This window comes from Anticarsia gemmatalis, chromosome 16, assembly GCF_050436995.1.
Source record: "Anticarsia gemmatalis isolate Benzon Research Colony breed Stoneville strain chromosome 16, ilAntGemm2 primary, whole genome shotgun sequence".
NCBI classification, from domain to species: Eukaryota; Metazoa; Arthropoda; class Insecta; order Lepidoptera; family Erebidae; genus Anticarsia; species Anticarsia gemmatalis.
In genome coordinates, this window is record NC_134760.1 from 8944747 (window position 1) to 8964661 (window position 19915).

General features: G+C 34.5%; 4 protein-coding genes across 6 annotated transcripts in view; 1 reads left to right on the forward strand and 3 right to left on the reverse strand.

The window, feature by feature from the left end:
• Positions 1-79: 79 nt before the first annotated feature.
• On the reverse strand, positions 80-7006 carry Caf1-55 (chromatin assembly factor 1 p55 subunit). Its single transcript, XM_076124556.1, has 10 exons — positions 6761-7006; positions 6458-6635; positions 5945-6060; positions 4664-4868; positions 4311-4385; positions 3756-3938; positions 3269-3386; positions 2641-2771; positions 2220-2397; positions 80-1945 (listed from the first exon to the last, which is right to left on the reverse strand). Exons 1-10 carry the CDS (start codon positions 6780-6782, stop codon positions 1853-1855), a joined length of 1299 nt encoding a protein of 432 aa, XP_075980671.1. The 5' UTR covers positions 6783-7006; the 3' UTR covers positions 80-1852.
• Positions 7007-7515: 509 nt separating this feature from the next.
• Positions 7516-9867, forward strand: LOC142979293 (uncharacterized). The gene is made up of 2 exons (XM_076124137.1): positions 7516-7653; positions 7738-9867. The coding sequence occupies exons 1-2, from the start codon at positions 7542-7544 to the stop codon at positions 8331-8333; spliced, it is 708 nt and encodes a 235-aa protein (XP_075980252.1). The 5' UTR covers positions 7516-7541; the 3' UTR covers positions 8334-9867.
• On the reverse strand, positions 9816-14846 carry TFAM (mitochondrial transcription factor A). 3 transcript variants are annotated; one of them, XR_012959822.1, is made up of 7 exons: positions 14635-14846; positions 14211-14421; positions 13783-13941; positions 13175-13368; positions 12512-12873; positions 12248-12327; positions 9816-9932 (listed from the first exon to the last, which is right to left on the reverse strand). XR_012959822.1 is itself a non-coding variant. In XM_076124135.1 (5 exons), exons 1-5 carry the CDS (start codon positions 14706-14708, stop codon positions 12762-12764), a joined length of 750 nt encoding a protein of 249 aa, XP_075980250.1. In that variant the 5' UTR covers positions 14709-14846; the 3' UTR covers positions 12371-12761. The 3 variants fall into 3 exon arrangements, 1 of the variants encoding a protein (XP_075980250.1); XR_012959823.1 differs by lacking the exon at positions 12248-12327; XM_076124135.1 differs by lacking the exons at positions 9816-9932; positions 12248-12327 and having other exon boundaries at positions 12371-12873.
• Positions 14847-15785: 939 nt separating this feature from the next.
• The window catches only part of LOC142979397 (frizzled-4-like), a 38192-nt gene continuing 34062 nt past the window's right edge, over positions 15786-19915 (reverse strand). Inside the window, exon 3 of the mRNA XM_076124278.1 lies at positions 15786-17406. Coding sequence (XP_075980393.1) covers positions 16769-17406 — 638 coding nt within the window. The 3' untranslated portion in view covers positions 15786-16768. The remainder of the gene's footprint in view (positions 17407-19915) is intronic.

Here is a 19915-nt window from a genome sequence, read left to right on the forward strand (position 1 = left end):
CGAATTCTATTTATAAACACGCAATACGCCCACATCGCTTATCAGGCTAATATTGGTTGATAACAGGGAAACGCAAGTGAATATTACGATACTTTTAATCATAATAGGTAATTAGCAGAGCTTAAAATTATTCCATTACTGCATTAACATTATAAAATACCCTCGGTCAGTCGCGTCACCAGTGTAAGAGCGTCTTTCACTTTGTGCTATTATAATATAGACATTGAAGGTGCATCACATCGATACTACAGTTCGATAGCTCAGCGTATCAACATTATATCAAAGTATCAAAACGTTACGTATTGCGTACAAATCACGACAGCTAAGCTATCAAATTCTACACACTACAGTTTCAAAAATGTTATATTATTCCTAATTATAAAAAGACCTGTAAATATTGAGTTGGCTGTGAAAGAGGCTCTTTTTAACTTAGTAATGACAGTTACAACAGAAACACATCCTTGTGACTTATCGGATAAGAAATAATAAATTAAAATGGAATCAACATCTCACGGCTAGCGAAGTTCTCCTATAGTGAATTGAACATTTGACTGTGTTATTGTTAAGATTCTAATGGCGTAAATCTCACCAGTTTTCGGATTTGTGGTTCGTACGCACGATTGAAACAATAAAAATAATGTAACTATTAAAATATCCATAGTTCAATGAACCGCAAATGCTTTGTGTGAGATTCCTATGCGTAAAACCACTTTTTGGACCCTTTCCAATGGGATCAGTCCATGAAAAGGAACATTTTATACTATACAACTTACTTAGCTTATCCTAATCAACCCCTTACTATCTGATACCGATCACTATTTGATCACAGTGGCATCTTTGATTCCAATGTGATCTAAATTGAAATACTTTTGTTTTATTGGATACTCATTGGCTATTTATTTTGAGTTATTTTATCTACTCTAGCGTTAGTAATTTGAGATCTTTTATACTTTATAGAAAATACTACAGATATAAGGGTTTCACATCAACTTTTATTTATCTCACTAAACGTTCCTATCCACGGACTATCTAATGCACATGAGCAACTAAACTGTATATAAAGTACAAAACATGGACACAAAAATAATTTCCACATTATGCAAAAATATTGAATTTTCTTTATATCAATCATTAACAAAGTGACCGCAGTATTGTTGCAGTACCTTCTTCCTCTTAATTCTAATATCGTACAAATTATGTACTTGTTGACCGTACCAATAATTGTTTACATCTATTTATTACGACATACGATTTAAATTACATGTATTTGGAGCTCTCCCACTTTCTTTATGACAAGTAGTTACATACATTTTCAATACAAGGTATGAAGGAATCGAGCGAGACACAAATACCATCTCGTCTACGTCTTCCGCGTACATTCACCACAATTCTAAATTCATTGTAAATGTTCACATAATTATATTATTTGATAACTTATTACTAAATTCTAACTATTTTTATTACTTATACTTAGTGCCAACTTCACGCCACGTGATTTTAGTAAAAACAAAGAAATCGATGGACTAAAAAAGTACACAGATACTAAAAACTACTACAGCTATTTCACACAGGGCATGTTTTCAGAGCGTCTTCTTACTTTTTTATGTATCTATTGGGACACTAGTCAACTGTTTTAGAAAAGGGGGAAGGATAGTACATACGTGCTGAAAACGCGCCCAGTGAGAAAAATGGAAACATGAGAGAGCTCCACACAAACAATAGAAACCTGAAGTTGAAGAAAGTTGAAAGCTGTAACGTCCGATCGTTATGGTACACGCACATACAGAGTTCAGTTGGTGGTGCCGTGCGTGGCGGGCGGCGGGTCGGGCGTGGCGGCGCGGCGCGGCGGCGGCTAGCCGTGGTTCACGTTGACGCCCGACTCCAGCTCGGACGCGGGCGTCTCCGGCTCCTCGTCGTTGTAGATGTTCTCCGCCATTTGCCACACCTACTCGACAAATTACATTTATCAGTTTTTAACACTTGTTTGACAAACTAAGAATGGAAAGCAATATTAAGTCCTTTTGTATGAAATAAAGGATACTGAAATAGTACAGCTCGGTCTGCTTCTATTTTACATTGAATGAAAATATATTAAGCCCAGGCCTCCACCTAAGTTGGTCTTTTCACTAGGAAGTAGTCTCTCATATTAAGTACTGAGTAGCTACAAAGTGGCTACAGAGTAGCAGCTGGCAGTAGAAAGTTTAATGAATGAAACCCACCTGCATAATATTATCTTCGGAGACGGAACAGATGACCCAAGGTTCGTTGGGGTTCCAGGAGAAGTCGGAGATCTTGGCGGTATGTCCGCCGTGGATGAACAACAGTTCCGGAGGGCCATCCTCGGCGTCCTCCGCTGTCTGCTCCTCGCCGATCTTTGACAGGTCCCATACGTGCAACCTGAATCATAACATAATACATAACACTATTGTTGAAAATTCCTTCAAACTAAAAACATTTTAATTAATATAAAATCCTGCTTTTTACACTGACATAAAATTCTATCTTGAAGAGTATAATATTATATTTTCCGGAGATATTTAAGCACAAAATCGCTGTAAAAGGTATATGTTTTGCGCAGTTTAATTAAGGGGGTTTATATACTCTTTAACTATTTTTATTAGGGAAGGACGTAAATGTTACCTTCTGTCGGTGCCACTGCTGGCCAGAATGGTTTCGTTATGAGGCGACCACTGTACTTGGAAGATTTCGTCTTTGTGCGACTCGAACGAGTGCAACTTCAGTTTGAGATTGCGGAGGTCCCATAACGCTACCTGCAAGAAACACACAAAGTTATTACAATCATCATAATAATACAAAATCAATTGGAAAAACAATTATGCGGGAGGAAAAAGGAATTTCGGTTATTTATTCTAAAATCAAAGCCACTTATTCACCTTTGACACCACGTCAAAGGTGAATAAGTATCTCGTAGTATCTAATTCTCGAATGAACATCAAGGCTTGGTCAATAGATTAAAACTATGCATACTATGTAAATAATAAATATAATAGGACAATTAACACACACTCATCTGATAACTAAGCAGAGCTTGTACTATGGTAAACAGACAACTTACTAACATACTTATATAGATCAATTTACGACCGCATACTTATGTTCATCACACAGATATTTATAACGGGTGGGATTCGAACCCACCACACGCGGCGAGGTGACCACTACCCCAAGCATACAGATGAATATATGTATAAGTGTGCATTACGATATAGTAATACGATTATTATCGTCACAAAAATGTAAGTATTACCGTCTTGTCAGCACTGCCGGTTGCCAGTATGAACTCAGAGTAAGGGTTGAAGCTGAGGCAGTTGACTTCAGCCGTGTGCGCGTCCACCGTGTGCGACGGCTTCGATGTGTTGTTGCATCTGATTGTTACATATATTATGACATTAGATATCATTTATATAAACTAACTGCTAAATAAAAAAACCTCCAGACACAATAAACAGAAATAAGTAAGTTTAGAAGTCATTTCATTACAAGGGACCTAAAGATGCAGCATTTTTGGACTGTAAGGTTTGCTACAAACATATTCGGTTATGCATGCATAGCAAGCCTTAAACACATTATTGTTCTTAGTGCTTGAGATTTTCCCTTATTTGCAACTGGTACTGCGTATTTTTTAATTCATTTTTTTATTAATATTCTAGATTTCAAGTACTGTACAAGTTAATATTAGAAAAAATAGTAAATAAGACAACGTATTTCAGATATTTTCAATTGTAATCATTTACCTGGTATCCCAAATCATAAGTTTTTGATCATCGGCGACGGATCCGAAAAGGGATTCATGTAGTAGATGCCACGCGACATCCTCCACGACGGCGGTGTGTCCCGTGAACACGGACTTGGCCTCGATCACGCGCCCCTCCTTGGGGGTCGCGTTTATGTCCCACAGACATATTGTGTGGTCGTCACTGCACAACAAAAACACGTGACTTAGTTCTGCTGTACAGTGGAGCTGTTTATATGTAGAAAGTAATAGTGGAAGTACAGAATGAAAAATGTTAGACGATATTTAATTTCACAATAAAATCTATGCTTTCATACTAATACGCTTGTTTATCCTTCTCTTAAATAAAAACGGCGGAACAATATAACAACAACAGAGCTAATGGCATAAGCTAGTATTATTTATAATTATAATATCTTAATACCGAGTTATTAACGGCGATTAATGCGCTTGACATATATCATAAACTAGAAAACAATATGTCTGAAACTAAATGCTTATCACAATATTTTTCATGCAAATTTATCATGGTTCTTTAAGTAATAAGCAAACATACCTAGCAGACAGCAGATAGCCATTGAGGTTGGGGTTCCAGGATAGACCATAGCCTTCTTTTTGGTGACCACGTAATCTGTAAACAAGAAGATTATATACTACAATAACTAGCTTAACAAAATAGTTTTACTAACAAATGCTTAGATAAAGCTGTGAACTATGAGATATCGAGTAAGAATACAATGATATCCCTTAGAACAGGAACATTAAACATTTCTATAATATTGCAAATCACCATGTAGCAAAGATGTAAAAGGTGATGTTTAGCAGTAGGCTACATTACGAAAATAAGTGGATTACATGTTTATTGCAGATAAAACTACTCTACTAAGAGATACAGAATCATCATCTTACCTAAGGTCAGGGTGACATTCTCCAGATGGTTCAGGCTTTGACGGATGCTTGGTATAGTCAAACACCAAGACGTCGGAGGAAGGAGTCTTGGTAGCAATGACGCAAGGGTTCTGTGGCATGTACCGCGCCCTGTTCACCTCTCCTTCATGATTGATCTTGATCTCAATGTCAATCTTGCCAGACACTGAACCGAAGCCACCAAATTCTGAAACAAGATAATAAAAGTTGACTTTTTTTCTTTGTTTATTAAAAAAGACAACTCCCGCATTCAAAATTGCTCTTGTGTCGCGTGGACTTTTACAAAGGACACAGAGCACAACCAGGCCCGAAACAATTATTTATGGATCACACAAATAATTGCTCCTTTGGTGGAATCGAGACCACGACCTCCCGACACAGCGGTATCGGCGTGGCGACCTAAAAACCACTGCGCCACGGAAGCAGTCAAAACTTGACTTAGAGAAATTTAATGTCTTTTTATATTAGTTATAATTACTTAGAACAAATTGTAACTAGTTGTGTACTATATTCCAGGTATTATATTCGTAACTTAAATAAAATTATTTGACATGGATGTTAAAAACATATTTACTAATACAATTTATTGTACCCAACAATACACTTTAATCTACCCTCATATGGAAAAACAGTTTTAAAGTCATAATCGTGTAGTGAAATAACTTAAGATTACTGCTAGAAGCCATTTCTAGGCAATGATATTGAACTGTTTTAAAAGATACCAAGCTGAATAATAATTTATCAGCTTTGGTTCTTAAAAAGCTGTTAAATTAGCAAAGCATAATGAATTGCCTTAATTTTGCAGTTGTCAGACAGGTCAATGAACTTTACATATCTAAACAATGATGTCTTTTCTTTTATGTTATAATATACTAGCAGACCCGCGCAACTTCGCTTGCGTCACATAAGAGAATCATAATTTTCCCCGTTTTTGTAACATTTTTCAGTGGTACTCTGCTCCTATAGGTCGTAGCGTGATGATATATAGCCTATAGCCTTCCTCGATAAATGTGCTATCTAACACTGAAAGAATTTTAAAAATCGGACCAGTAGTTCCCGATATTAGCGCGTTCAAACAAACAAACAAACAAACAAACTCTTCAGCTTTATAATATTAGTATAGATTAGTAAAAATATTCTAAGCAGACCAAAGGCCTTTGACCTGACTTATATAATGCAATATACACAGATAAAACAAGTTATTAAATAGTTATTATAAAATTTAAAAGTAAAGTAGTAAGATTTTAAAAAAAGTATACAAACCTCCTTTGTCATTGTCATAGTGGCTGGCATCAAATTGTGCGTCTTCATTGGGCAGTTGAACACTGGCAATCAATAGATGATTCTGCTCGTCTGATGTGTGTGTACCCAAGATCAATCTAAACAAAAGAAACAAAAACAATTACCATTTCATACTTCTGTAGTGTTAAGTGCCAAGATTGTTACAATAATAACTAGTGGTAACTTTAACAATATATTCAGGTGTATTGTGTGTAAATAACAGGAAAGGAAAGTTTCTTGTATATAGTAATAACATTAGTTCATTATAACTTTGTTCATGTCTTGTCTTGTATTCTACAATTGCTAAGGCATCTCATGGGACTTTTTAATAAGCACTAGAACTGGATGAATGCAATCCAGTACTGTGGACAGAGATGATAAGAGATTCAAGCTTGAGTTTCCTCAAAATGTGTGACAACTATTGTCATCACTCATGATTGTTTTTGTGACTAAGACCGCGAAAACTTTGCTCTTATAATCATCTCATAATCATACCTGTGGACAGAGTAGTCCTTGCCTTCAGGCCTGGTCACGTCTGGGAGCCACTGTGCAGTTAACGAGGGCCACTCCAGAGCGTGTGTCATCACCAAATCATACAAAAATGGTGTATTCTTCTTCCATATCTTGTATTCTTCATTGATCACCCTCTCCTCAACCGCATCATCAAAGGTTTCTACAAATTACAAAAAGACGATTTCATACGAAATCATTTTTGATAACCAAAAAATCACTGGCTGTCAAGCGTCAGCAAATAACAGTTGTATCACAATAGAATACACTGATTCCAAGTATATTTACCTCCGTCACCTTTGTCACCCATTATATTTTACAGAAATTAGTGTTTGTTTGAAAGAAAGTGACAAAATTATCAGTAAAACCGACCGGCCCCGTAAAGGCGCCAAACAAAAGTCCTTGGCGTTACTGTAACAGACAATACACAAACTTCCGGTTGCCAAATAGTAAAGTTGTGGTCAAAATTTGATTTTATCTAAATAATTATCTGATTTCCAAAGTGCAGAGAAATGCAATTAATATTAAGGTACTTATTAAGAACGGTTAGTACTGGTTTTACAATATGAACACATTTATTATGAAAAAATATCCCCAATACATAAAACGGATGACCATTTTTTTTTAACTACCCATTGATACTCTCGATATCATCGTTGGTAAATTTAGGGGGCAGTGACCTCTCGTAGAACTTGACAATAAAACGAAATAATCAAGATTTTCGTTCAAATTTACTTTGGTTGAAATAATTTGCTTGAAATAAAGCTTTCGTTTCTTTTATAATGTTTTGTAATTTTGTGTTTGTATTATTTCTTTGACATTTATTTTTTCGGGGCTTCTTAAGAATATGTATAGTTTACCTACTGCCAGCTAAGTAAATAATAGATTTCAGCAGTAATTTACTATAATTTACGCAGTAGGTGGGTCTACTTAATTTGATGAATCAATATAATCGTCATAAAATAAATGAATTTTAACGCATGACTGGCCCATTCTAATTTACATATTTATTTTAAAATTTATATTCTGGCAATCGCCGCGTGTGAATTGTCACTTGATTAATGTCAACATGGCTGATGCTATAGCAGCTCGTCGCGAAGCTCGTAGAAGAAGAATTTTAGAGAATTCTCACAATAGACTTCAACTAATATCGGGGAAATGTGGCGACGACTGTCCTAGAGGTACCAACTTATGTGTTTTTGTAAGTATCTTTAATGTATTTTGTATTTTTGTTTTGCTTATGATAGTATGTATTTCTTTTGCAGAATCTCCGGTCAGAACTATAAGTCCTGAACATATTCATGAGATATCGGTACCCTCGGACAATATCAGCAGTTGTAGCAAGACTTCTCTCAACAATGGTGTGATCGTGACAGAAACAGACTCGTTTGACTTGTTATCACTCAATCATGACATTGCGAATCATGACATCGCGGCAGGCGATGGAGAGGTACCAGGTGATTTGGCACCTTTCGCATCACCGACTCAAGAGACGCAGACATCGTCTCCATCATCATCACCTTGGGAGAAGCTCACTAATTACAGATATGACATAGTTTTGTTATCCATCCTAATTCAATTACTGTACAGTTTGTCATTGGTCACATTTGAAGGTACTTACTTTTTCCTGCCAGTACTAATTTATGTCATAACTAAATTGATATGGTTTCCGTCACAAAGTAATTCTAAATTCTCTAATGCATTAATGCTGCTACAGGGGTTGTCTTCATATAGAGTTCAGAAAGTTATATACATAACACAGTGTTTAGGGGTGATTTCACGCGACATTTGCGTGTTTCTGTTTACCACGATTTGCATACAATCATTACTAATCACCTTGAAGAATGGATTAATTACATAGTAGTTAATACTTATATAGCCAAATTAAAGGCATTAATTGACTGAGCAGTATCTAACAATAGCTGGCTAGAATAATATAGAGTATAGTTAAAATTCAACTATAGATATTGTAGTTAAAAGTGTGAGACAAGACAGTTATTGTGTCCTCTAGAGTTGAATTTTAAAAGTGCTCCACAATGTTCCATAGTTTTGATTGCTTGTGCCTTTATACATAAGTGAGAAGTTGTGACATGTGTGCGTTTTAGTCACATATTGCCATTTTTTAGTTTATAAATTAGTATCAATTTTGTATATAGCAATGGTTAAAAATTTTAGTTATGGTCATCATAATATTTATTTTTGCTCAATGTACTTGATCATGTTTACTGTAGTTTCAATAATTATATATTTTACTACTACTCTTCTGCATTTAAATTGTATTTATTTATGTAATACTTTAGACTATCAGACATTGCAATGAATATTCAGTAGTTTGCCAAATTAGCCAACTATTTTCATGCTTTTATTGAGTATAGAGTATTTTGATAAAAGAGTAAGGTCTTTATGAAGTAAAATTGCCTGTGTAATCAACAGCATGGCCTCTATTTATGAAGATATTTTGTAATCTTGATCTTCAGATGTTATTATCCTATGAACTTATATACTTATCATAGCATGCTTGTTATGGCAGTCTGTGACTTTTAACCCTGTTTTGTTAGAATGTTTTTTTGTTATGTATTTGTTAATCATTTTAATTAACCTTTTTCAATTCTAACACTGCCTTAATCTTTAATCTTGTTAGTTGATAATGTATCAATTTACCAAATACAGATTAGTAAGGTTCATTACAGCTGTTTTTAAATGCCTAGTATGTATGTTAATATATCATACTAATTGTTTGTGTGTATCATAAAAGCAATATTGTTGTACCTTGAATGTCCCAATCATTAACTAATATTAATCCCTAGTACTTACTGGATATTTTTGTATCATCTCTATGGTAATGGAGTAGTCATATACTGCAATAGAGTTAAGCTGGTATTGTTGTACCAAAGATTAGGTCACATTACTCTACTTTATTTTTTAAAAACTCCCTAATTGTCTTTGCTCAGTTTTAATTCTGTAATTTCTGTTATATTCATGGCCAGTTTCACAATAATTATTGCAAAATATATACATTCAGAATACGACAATCAGGCAGAAAATTAGGTATAAATATTTTCTGAATGTATATTTTTGTATAGCAAATGTTGAACAGGTCTGTGGCAAATTATCCAATCACTATTTAAAATAACACACAATTTGTTATGAAATGATGTTATGCATACATAGAGATTTTAATAGACTAGAGAATATAAAATGTTGTTATATGTATATTATATTGTAATATATTAATAGAAAAATTCACAAAAAGGCCGCTTATAAATGATTGTGAATAGTTTAATATATCAGCTTAATTCATATTGTAAATAGGGGTCAAACAACTATGAATAAAATGAAGAGGATTTATTTTAATTATATTTTGTAACATCTTTGAAATAAAAAATGGTTATGAATGGTATCTGTTGTCATTTGTTCCCTCAGCTGTTATAAATGTGCGCCAGTATAAGGTGCAGGTAAACTGAAATAAAATTTTTTCGATTAGTATTCAGTCATGAATATGTGCCTTATCAGTACACAATCATTGTCACGTAATTTTCCTGACAAATTGCTTGACATATAATTATTGTGTTTTTGAGCAATTCTCAATTTTTTTGACCACATCACTATCACAATGTCCCATGTTTTTGTTTTTGATTATTTTTTTAATATGATATTACAACTAATATATTCGATTGTCATTACTTCATCAATATTATTAAATTATCAGACAAAATATCAAAATAGCGTACAAATTGATTAGTTAATTTTAAAATGTAATAATCTAAAATATCAAAATTCTCGTAGTATGGAAAACAGTTTGTCCCATGGTGACCGCAGTGATTTCGAATTCATATAATTTCATAAAATTCTAAGAACCTAGATATATATTTTAATCCCAAAACACTGATTAATGTATTAAAATTCATGTAATATTGAGTTTATTGTAAAACATGCTATACTTGTTTATTTTATTTCAAAACTAATATTGTCCCATAAAAAGTTCCGGAACAAAATTCAGATTTTGTTACCGATTATCGTATCGATTTTTTTCAAAAGGTGTTAAATTATTTAGTGTTTTTACTCGTGGCAGCACTTTAGATGATATTTAACTTCGCGATATTGTTGAAATTACATTTTGGAGTCAACAACAACCGCGACCAGACACTTTACACTGCACTGCCACAAATTCTTTCCAGGATTTGTTACGTTGTGTCAAGGTAAGTTCATAGTGATTTAATATTGTGTTAAAATTGGTTAAAAGTTAGTTTAATGCACTACATTTTGATGCAAAATACTTGTTTCAACTGTTAGAATTTAACGGAAATTTTATTTTTTGAATATCTAAAACCTTCATTTCGTTACTTCTGTTTTTGTTACTTTCGCGTGGTAACGTATAATCGGAACGCGGGGTAACAAAAAAGGATTTTATAAAGCCAAGTACACATCTCATAAAAATTTTGTTGTAGGTTTATTTTTAACTCCTATAGCATAATATTGCTTTCTCTTTCTAAAGTTACGTTGATATTGCTTAATTTGAAAATTGTTACATAGGATCTAACATGAATCATTTTCAAACGAGCACCAAACTTGATAATACCGATTACATACTACTACAATAAATGTATTGTACTAATATGTAATATATATATCTATATAAATATTACAAAATAAAAACGGTTGCTGGGTAGAATCGGCTGACCGCACTAAAGTACCTACTTTATTTTTCGAATGGATTTTTAATTGATTGTAATGTATTGTTAAAAATAAGGTGATAAATAAGTAGGCACAAGTTTTTATTTGTTTCCTTTAGTTCATTTGATGAACCTTTTATTTTTGGAATGTTTAAAACATTCGTAATTTTTTTTAAAATTTTGTATTGATTTTTACTACTTTTTATTTCCATTTTATGATAATGTCAAGTATGTGTATGCTAAGCCTAACATTTCCAATTTTGTTACCGAAGCTTCTATTTTTGTTACTGTCCCTAAATAAAGCTGATAATTATGTTAAATATTGTTATTATTTTAAATTTAAAGACAATAAGTAATGGTTTAAAATTAACTTTATGACAGATATTTTATAATAAATAAGAAATATAGCATTCTTCCTTTTCTGTTTAATAGAAAAACAAAACTTTGTGAGTAGAAAGTGTTAATGGTAACAAAAAAGCAGATGTAGTGCCAATAAAAAATATTGTATTACATTATTCACAATTTTTCTTTTCTCAACATGTTATAATGTTATAATATTCATAGAAAAATATAAAAACATAAAACAATTTGAGTGAGTTTTTATGATTCTACACTGATTTCCAAGTAACAAAAAAGGAACTTTTATTTTACCCTTAACTAATATTTTACAGTTTTTTTATATAAAACATCTCTAAAACAGAAAATCAATCACAAATTCAGAATTTGAATAGTTTAAGCTACCTATATTTAGCGTAATATGTCCAATATATATGAATTTTATTTTTAGACTATTTTTGAGAGTATGGTCAAATATTTTGAGAAATGCTCTTTTATAGAATTTACCAAAATGAATCTGTCTTCTTTCTTTCAATCAGATTCTACTTATTTTGATGACTTGCAAGTCGCAACATGGCGTGAACTCCGAAGTTGCATCTGCGCTAGATGGCGCTCGACGACGACAAAACAAAAATGTGAGGCTGATAACAACATACGCGTGCTAGGCTTATATTTTTGTAGAATTCTCTGATTCTCATTATTATTGCGCTTTTACTCATAAAAAGGTTTAGAAGATTCACTATTACTCGACTACTTAGGTACTCACCAATATAGTGCAATTCACAGGAGCAGTGGGCAGGGTGACATAAAAAATGATAACTTACAGAAATGACCAAAACCTTGACACTGCAAAGGAAAATAAGGATGTGATATAAAAAAAAACAACAAAAATAGTCATGGAACTATATTCTATTATGAAACTATAATACAACTGAAAGAAAACAAAAGTAAAACATGAAAATGCATGATGGTGATCAACACTATACTTAACGCCTAAAGAAGTTTTTAAAACTACTAAAGATATTCTTACTCTCTTGAGTTTGGTCTTTTGGTACCGACGCTGGTGTCGGCTGGACCTTTTTATCGTCCATTTTGTTTTGACTTGCGTCAATGTCACCCGTGCTCCGACGACTCGACTCTTGTGAAACTGTAATACTTTCAGGAACTATTTTATCTGTTTGCAATATCTCTGGACTAGTGGGGTTCTTATCATTACTTTGTACATCATTCTCCTTATTTCTAGAATTGGCAGAGTCAGTTTCGTCGGAGCACCCGAGTTCCTATTGTTTTTTCTCGCTGGCTTTTGGCTTTTTCTCCCGTGAGGGCTTGGAGCGAACAAGATCGTCGCGACCCATCGTGATCATTTTAAGTTCCCATGCTTCTAGGTCTTTTCTGGAATAGATACAAAAAAGATATTTTTATTTTACATTAGGTATATATAGGCAGATGATAAAATCGTGTGGAAGCTAGAAAGAGCCAAGAAAAGCTTTTGACATTTTGATTGTGTAAATATTAGCAACTTGCAGTATTATAAAAAATTTAATTATTATTATTTTATTAAAAACACATTCTTGCAATATCTTACTTATACTGTATCATTAACAAAAAAAAGCTCAGACTTTTAACATTACTTCAATATTTAATTAATTAGAAGTGCCGATTTAAATAATCTGAGAGAGTGACTACAACATACTTATATTTGCTCATGAGGTCCTGTGCTTGCTTCTCAAACTTTGCTTTCTCATTACCAGAGAGTTTGACCCAGTCTGCCTTGGCTTGCATTTGATACTCCTTCAAGTCAACACCTTTGATGGAATCCTTTCTTGACTGTATATATAGAAAGTAGGAAGACATTGGCTTTTTCGGACGACCAAGCTCTTTGAATTCCTGGAAAGACAATTAATATGCTTATAATAACTGATAAACTAGTGGAAATAAGAGCTGAAATTAATTACCTTTTTGTTTCTTTTAAGGACAACAGAATAGTTAATAGTTCAAGAAATTGCAAAACATTTACTTTGAAAATCCTATACCTGATTGTAAATAGTAATGTTGAAAAACCTTTTCACTACTAAGGGCAAGGATCTCCTCCGGATCCCGAGAGGAGTTAGGTCTTGGGTCCTCCACAGCCAAGTGTGGTTTGGAGATTTTGCTCAAGAAATGTGTTAAACAATTATATAATCATAAAAATATAATTTCATCCATTCCACATCCTTGCTTAACAGCCTAAACCTAAATCTTCCTGCATTACACCATCTTGTATAGATAAAATAAGTAAAACTGTACATCATTAAAACTCACAGCTTTTAATTTTCTTTTTTCTCTGGCTGCAGCCATTTCTTCCTTCAATCTCTTAATGTCCTCTTTCTGTTGGTCTGTGAGACTTGATTCATACATTGCCTTTATTTTCTTGTAATCTTCTATGTCTTTCTCATATTCCTTGGCCATTTGAGATTTAGTCTGCAAACAAATGTGAGTTAAGATTATAGATAATACCTAGTGCTTAAATTAGATACTAGAAAAACCTTTTTCTAGAGTGTAGATAGATACTTTTATTTTGCAGTTAGTTTTTGTATCAGGTGGCTAAGGTGTTGTATATTTTATTTTGGGAGACATGTTTGTTTTTAATAATAAAAGTATATTGAATGTTTATTACCATAGAGATATATTTGTTTCTGTTACTTTTTAAGTAAAAGTAAATAAAATAAAAATATTCAGTAATTATGTACCTGTAAGTCTAATTCCTGCCAGTGCTTGGATGTCCATGCTATTGCTTCTTTGGAAGATATACCAGGGTTTTTGGCCAAGAGAGCTGGCCTCATTTGTGACATAAACTTGAAGAACGGTGTCAGCGGCCGCTTCGGCTTCTCCAGCCCGAGCTTCGCCTCCGCTGACTTTCTTGTATAACTACATACTTGAGTTTGAGTGAACCAGTTCGCTCTAAAACATATTTTTAATTAATGAACAGTGGTGTGTATTGTGTACCATTCCGTAAATGTTTTGTACGCATTTCAAATACTGTTACGTGAATTATGAATTTAATATTATTATATATATAGCATGTTACGATAATCTAGACAAGATTTTAAAAATAGATATTAGAATAGCTATCTAAAATAAACAATAGCATTAGCGTCATAACCTCAATCTTACCTCCCATTGAGAACAGTCTTGTAGCTCCCTACAAAGTAGTTACTCAAGCGATTGAGCTGAGCAAACGAGGACATTTTGAAAATGTTCGTTTATCAAATTTAACATAGAAATAGGGACTCAAACCGGTTCCCCAAAATTTAGAAAGCTAACAAAACGCTCTTTTCTATAGCAGCAAACCAAACCAAAAACCAAGGATTTATCAATCAAACTTGACAATTTGACATTACGATATTTTTTATGTCATAAATGTCTCACGTTTAGCATAGAAAGAGAGGTCGCTATACAATTTGTGGTTAGCGTAAAAGGATAAAAAGCCCAGACAGTTTAAGCTCCAAACCCTATCGCCATTGGTAATGGAACGTCGCTATGCGTGTCTTGTCAAAATTAGGGATGCCGTACTAAAAAAATATTTTAATGTCGGACTTTCTACTATATGTACGGTTTTTTAAATATTTTGATTTAATTATATTGTATAATTTACATCCAACGACGTCTATTTACGCGTATAATATTTTCTATATTGAAATAGGAACACTACATAACTGGCAAGATTGAGTAGTTAATAATATCTAAGTAGGCAGGTAAGGTCAGTAAAAAATAGATTAATTGTGACCGGTCTTGATCCTTCTTAGATTATAACACTTTAGTGCTTCATTATGCAATTATTTGCAACAAATCACACTGGATCCTGCCTCATTGTGTGTTTGATTGAAAAAATATAGCTAAGCATGACACATTAGAACGTTCTAAGCAAGTTCAACAGATTCCGTGATTTCGGAAACCATTCCTATTGGAATTAGAGGTCTTAGATTTGCGACTGCTTATAGATCAGGGGCTCCCAACCTTTTCTTAGTCCCGGACCACTTTTATATTATTCTTGTTAGCAGGGACCACTATGTAAGTATATTAAAAATAAAGTGCAGTAATCATTCTGAAACAACCGGTGGTCCACGGACCACTGGTGGTCCGTGGACCACCGGTTGGGAACCACTGTTCTAGATAGTCTAGAATAGCCAGCTTCGAAATTAGTAGCCGTAGTATTAGTAGCAGTAGACTGGCAAACCTACTTAATGTTAGGTAGGTAGGTACCTACTAGGTAGGCATTCACTTACCTATTACTCGGCAAGGATATAAAAAAAAACTGTTTTCGTTTTAATCTTTTATTTATACGCATTTAGCCACTAGAACTATAATAATTTTAAACATAATCTTAATTAATATTCACAAAATATTTTCAGTCATTATTTACATTACACGTAATTATTTTGGCAATGAGGAGGTGGGTTTTCTCGCTACTAGTTAAATCGAAAAACTATATATTTAGAAACCAATTTAGTATATTTAACGAGAAATAAGAAATACAGTACAGGGCGGGAAGGCTAGTCATTTTAAACAAGTATTACAATTAATAAAATTGAATAATAATTAAGTATGTAACAACAATTTTATTGAAATATGCAAAAAAGAGTATAGGTAATAACTGTAACCTACATGCAGTCAGACCTTTTCTATTACATTTTTGATATCGTTTTACCTGATTGTAGGGTTAGTTTGGTATTTAACAAACACACTATAGTTACACAATCTGTTTCAAACTTTCATATTTACAGCACAAACAAAAACCATTAAATTAATCAAATAATTTGTATTTACAAGAAAAGTAACTATGTACAATTTCAATAACCCTATTTAGTTTCTATTAGTTATTATAAGGCAATTCACGGACACGATACTATTTTCCTTTAAAAATCAAAGGATCACAACTCGATCTACGTTTACACTTACAATATTTTATCTGAGCACATCGTGAGTGATGTAAGTATTTATAAAAATTAGGTTTCGGAAGTTAACAAGCTATTCCTCTTCAAGGATTAACTTTAACAATCCATTACTAGTCAATCAGGTCGTTTTAGACTCACACATAATTTGTATAATTATGTTTATAAATAACTACATAATTCGGCCATAACATAACGACCTTATCAAATATATTTATTACAAAACTAATGGCACTTGAATATTTAGTTTATACACACGCTGTATACAAATCTTAAATGCGTCGACAGAGGAACTTTTCCTCTAAAATTGTCTTTGAACAATAAAGTGAACTCCAACTTAAAGCTAGTTATGCTCGTCAGAGAATAGTTTCGCCGGCTGAGTAGTGGTAATGCCTGGGCTTTCTATACGAGTGCTGTTGTGGCGGCCTGTATGTCGCGTACTTGTGTGGATGTCTCGTCAACGTATGCGGGTGTGTTGCATAACAGTGCAACGTTAACGGAGTCGGCGGTGGACCCGACGGGCACTTCGCTAGTGGCGGCTTCCTCGGTCCTGCGATCCGTCTCCACAACGCCTTTAGCCGTGGTGTGGCGATCCATACGGCCACCATTACGCCTAAAATTTGCGTTGCGAATATTCGGAACAGGAACACCCAAAATGGCGGCTCTGGATGTGTTGTAGGTTCCAGGGATGGAACTGGTGCAGCAAGCCACTCATCTCTCCACGCGTACTCGTACACCCACGTAGCGAGTATACACGCTGACGGCACGGCGTACAGCGCGGCGAACGCTCCCAGCCTCAGCATACTTTGATCAGTGTGGGGCTGAGGTGGCGAGTTCAGGAGCACAGCGGGCGCTGGGACTGGAGTAGGACGTCGAAGAACAGCGCGGAAACCAGACGACAGGAACACGCAGCCGAGAAGTAAGCAGATGGCTTCGGGAACTATCACCAAAGCCAGTAACGACTTACTGGACTGGTTACCTACGAAGCATGTTCCTGAAAAAGGAAATAATAATTTGAATAAACGACATCACACTGGTATAAATGTAGAGGGTTAGCGGATACCGAATTCTTTCTTTCGAGTACTCTTTATAGAAGTGAATAACATTCCAATTTCCACTAAAGCTGCTCTCAAAGCGAACACCTACACAAACATACGGCGAGAAAAAAGGATTGCATTAATAAGGCGGTTAAAAGGGCCGATTTAAAATTGAAATACGAGCGTGCGAGGAGGAAAGGTGTCGTATTTAACGGCTCAAATAATGGTCGAGCATTTCTTTTGGCCGCCATAATGGAAGTGGAATGGAAATAATAAAAATAAAGCACAATACTCGTGGCATGATTGAACTGCAATATGCTGAGCGGCTGAGAAACGGGCCGCGTGGCACTTCGCTCGCACTTCACATAATGGCGATAAAAATAAAACGTAAGAGGACTTTAAAATATATCCTCCAAGCGAGATAAACAGATATGGAACAAATATAGGAAACCATACATCAGATAGATTCCCTCGCGGCTAACTTAAAGACGAATAAATTGTTTGTACAAATTAGAATCGTTCGAACGAAATAACTGATGGGTGAGATAAGTTTGCAGCCAAATAGAGATTGAAAAGTCGATAAAGCTTGTAAGGCTAAATGACGAGACCAAATACGGAATACTGGGAGCGCTATAAAAACATTTTCATACGGTGAAAACTTATTAAAATAAATATTCAATATGTTCGTGTCCATGTGTGTACGAGACGACACTGTTATTTGCATGATATAATAAACCTTCCAGTTTTTACTGATCTCGAATTTATAGCTCCCGACAAGTCGGACGGGGACAGGAGATTTATGTCCAAAAGTTTATTTATACAGAGGCAGTAAATATTTTTATATATCCCCATAATTCAGAGTGATAAGTGATGATTGGAACATGGTTCGTTTCAACCGTACAAACCGTAAAATAGTCACTTATAAAATACAGCTAACATGTTTTTGAAAATATATTCTGTTTAAATTGTTAGTAACCTATAGTTCAGTAACAACACCGCGAAGCAGTTTCTGCGGTGTTGAACCTGAACATGAGAAAGATATTCTAATTCATGTAAGACTGAACCACTTGAAGTTATAGATAAGTTTTTATTTACAGGCGCCTCTGAGAGCTACCGATTAGGATACGGCGACGGTTCACAAACGAAACAGAAGAAATCTCTAAGCTATCTCGCCGCTTTCAGGGCCCTTTGTCGGCACGGATCGTTGTCTCCGCAAAAACCGCAGGCTAAGACACTTTACACAAAGTGCCTTAAAGTACGAGCCTCGAAGTACCATAATACATTTTTTTTCTTTACGTTATCATCGCGGTGTTTTTGAAATACGGGCTGTCCGTTAAATTAATCGTCCTAGCTTAAGTGATAAGGGGATTGTGATAATGTATCATAGTCGGTGTGTTGTGTAAAGTAAGCTACTGTTTCTGTAATTATTTGTTTCAGTGTTTTAAGTCACCGCTCTGTTTAGGTTACCCGAATCATGGTTTTGGACTTTATAAAAAGGACGTGCACGTGCACGTGAGCCTCACAATCTTGAAAAAGATGAAAGGTAAATGGCGGTTGGACCAAAGCTTAACCTATTATTTAAGACTTTTCGAAGACATTACATAACAGGAACTCGAAATTACTGCGTTTACGACTCCTACGTGCCGAAAGATTAATCTAGAAATGCAACATTATTACACGATGTTGTGAGTTAACGTGCAATATATTGTCACACAGTAATCTTCGCATTTCCTCTAATGGCACAAACGGAGTCAGATTCTCGTTTAGCAAACCGCCAACTTTACAATAAGCCGGTACTTCCATACAAACCACTCAATACTATTACGGCATGAATACGTGCTCCCTCGCACTCATACCAGATTTAATCGCTTTGAAAAATGCCGCCGATCAAACAAGAAAGGACTATTAAAACACGAACGTTTCTTGCATTTGTATGACGTTGTTTCGACACGGACGTGCATTAGGACTTATTGATTGATTCTGAAACAAAGGGCTCTCGGTTTCTTTTAGATGCCAACTTCTGAATGAATGTACGCAAGGTACCTGTAGGAAGTAGGTACTATACCTATAGTTTGTGGTATTTTAATAACTTTTGTATTTAATCACGTTAGTTCCTTTCGTACAATGTAGAAGATAATAGCTTTTGATTTTGATACCGTCAACGCCCGTTTAGTTTTGCCCTCAGGCAACACAGTAATAACTTTCTTTTAACGTAGCAGTAACCTTTAATAGTGCAGCTCAGGCTTCACAGAAAGCATTGAACTTGTCACATGACCATTTAAAGATTGCTGATTGAGGGAACAACGTGCTTTGATTAACTGAGCTTTCTACTTTATTCTAGGCTTATTTTTTGCCGCCAGTTATATTCGAGGAATAATCATTTTGACAGATAATTTAAAAAAGGTTTGACAAAAACGTTAAAATTATTGTTTAGAAAAAGTTGTCGAATGATGGAAAAGTCAGTTG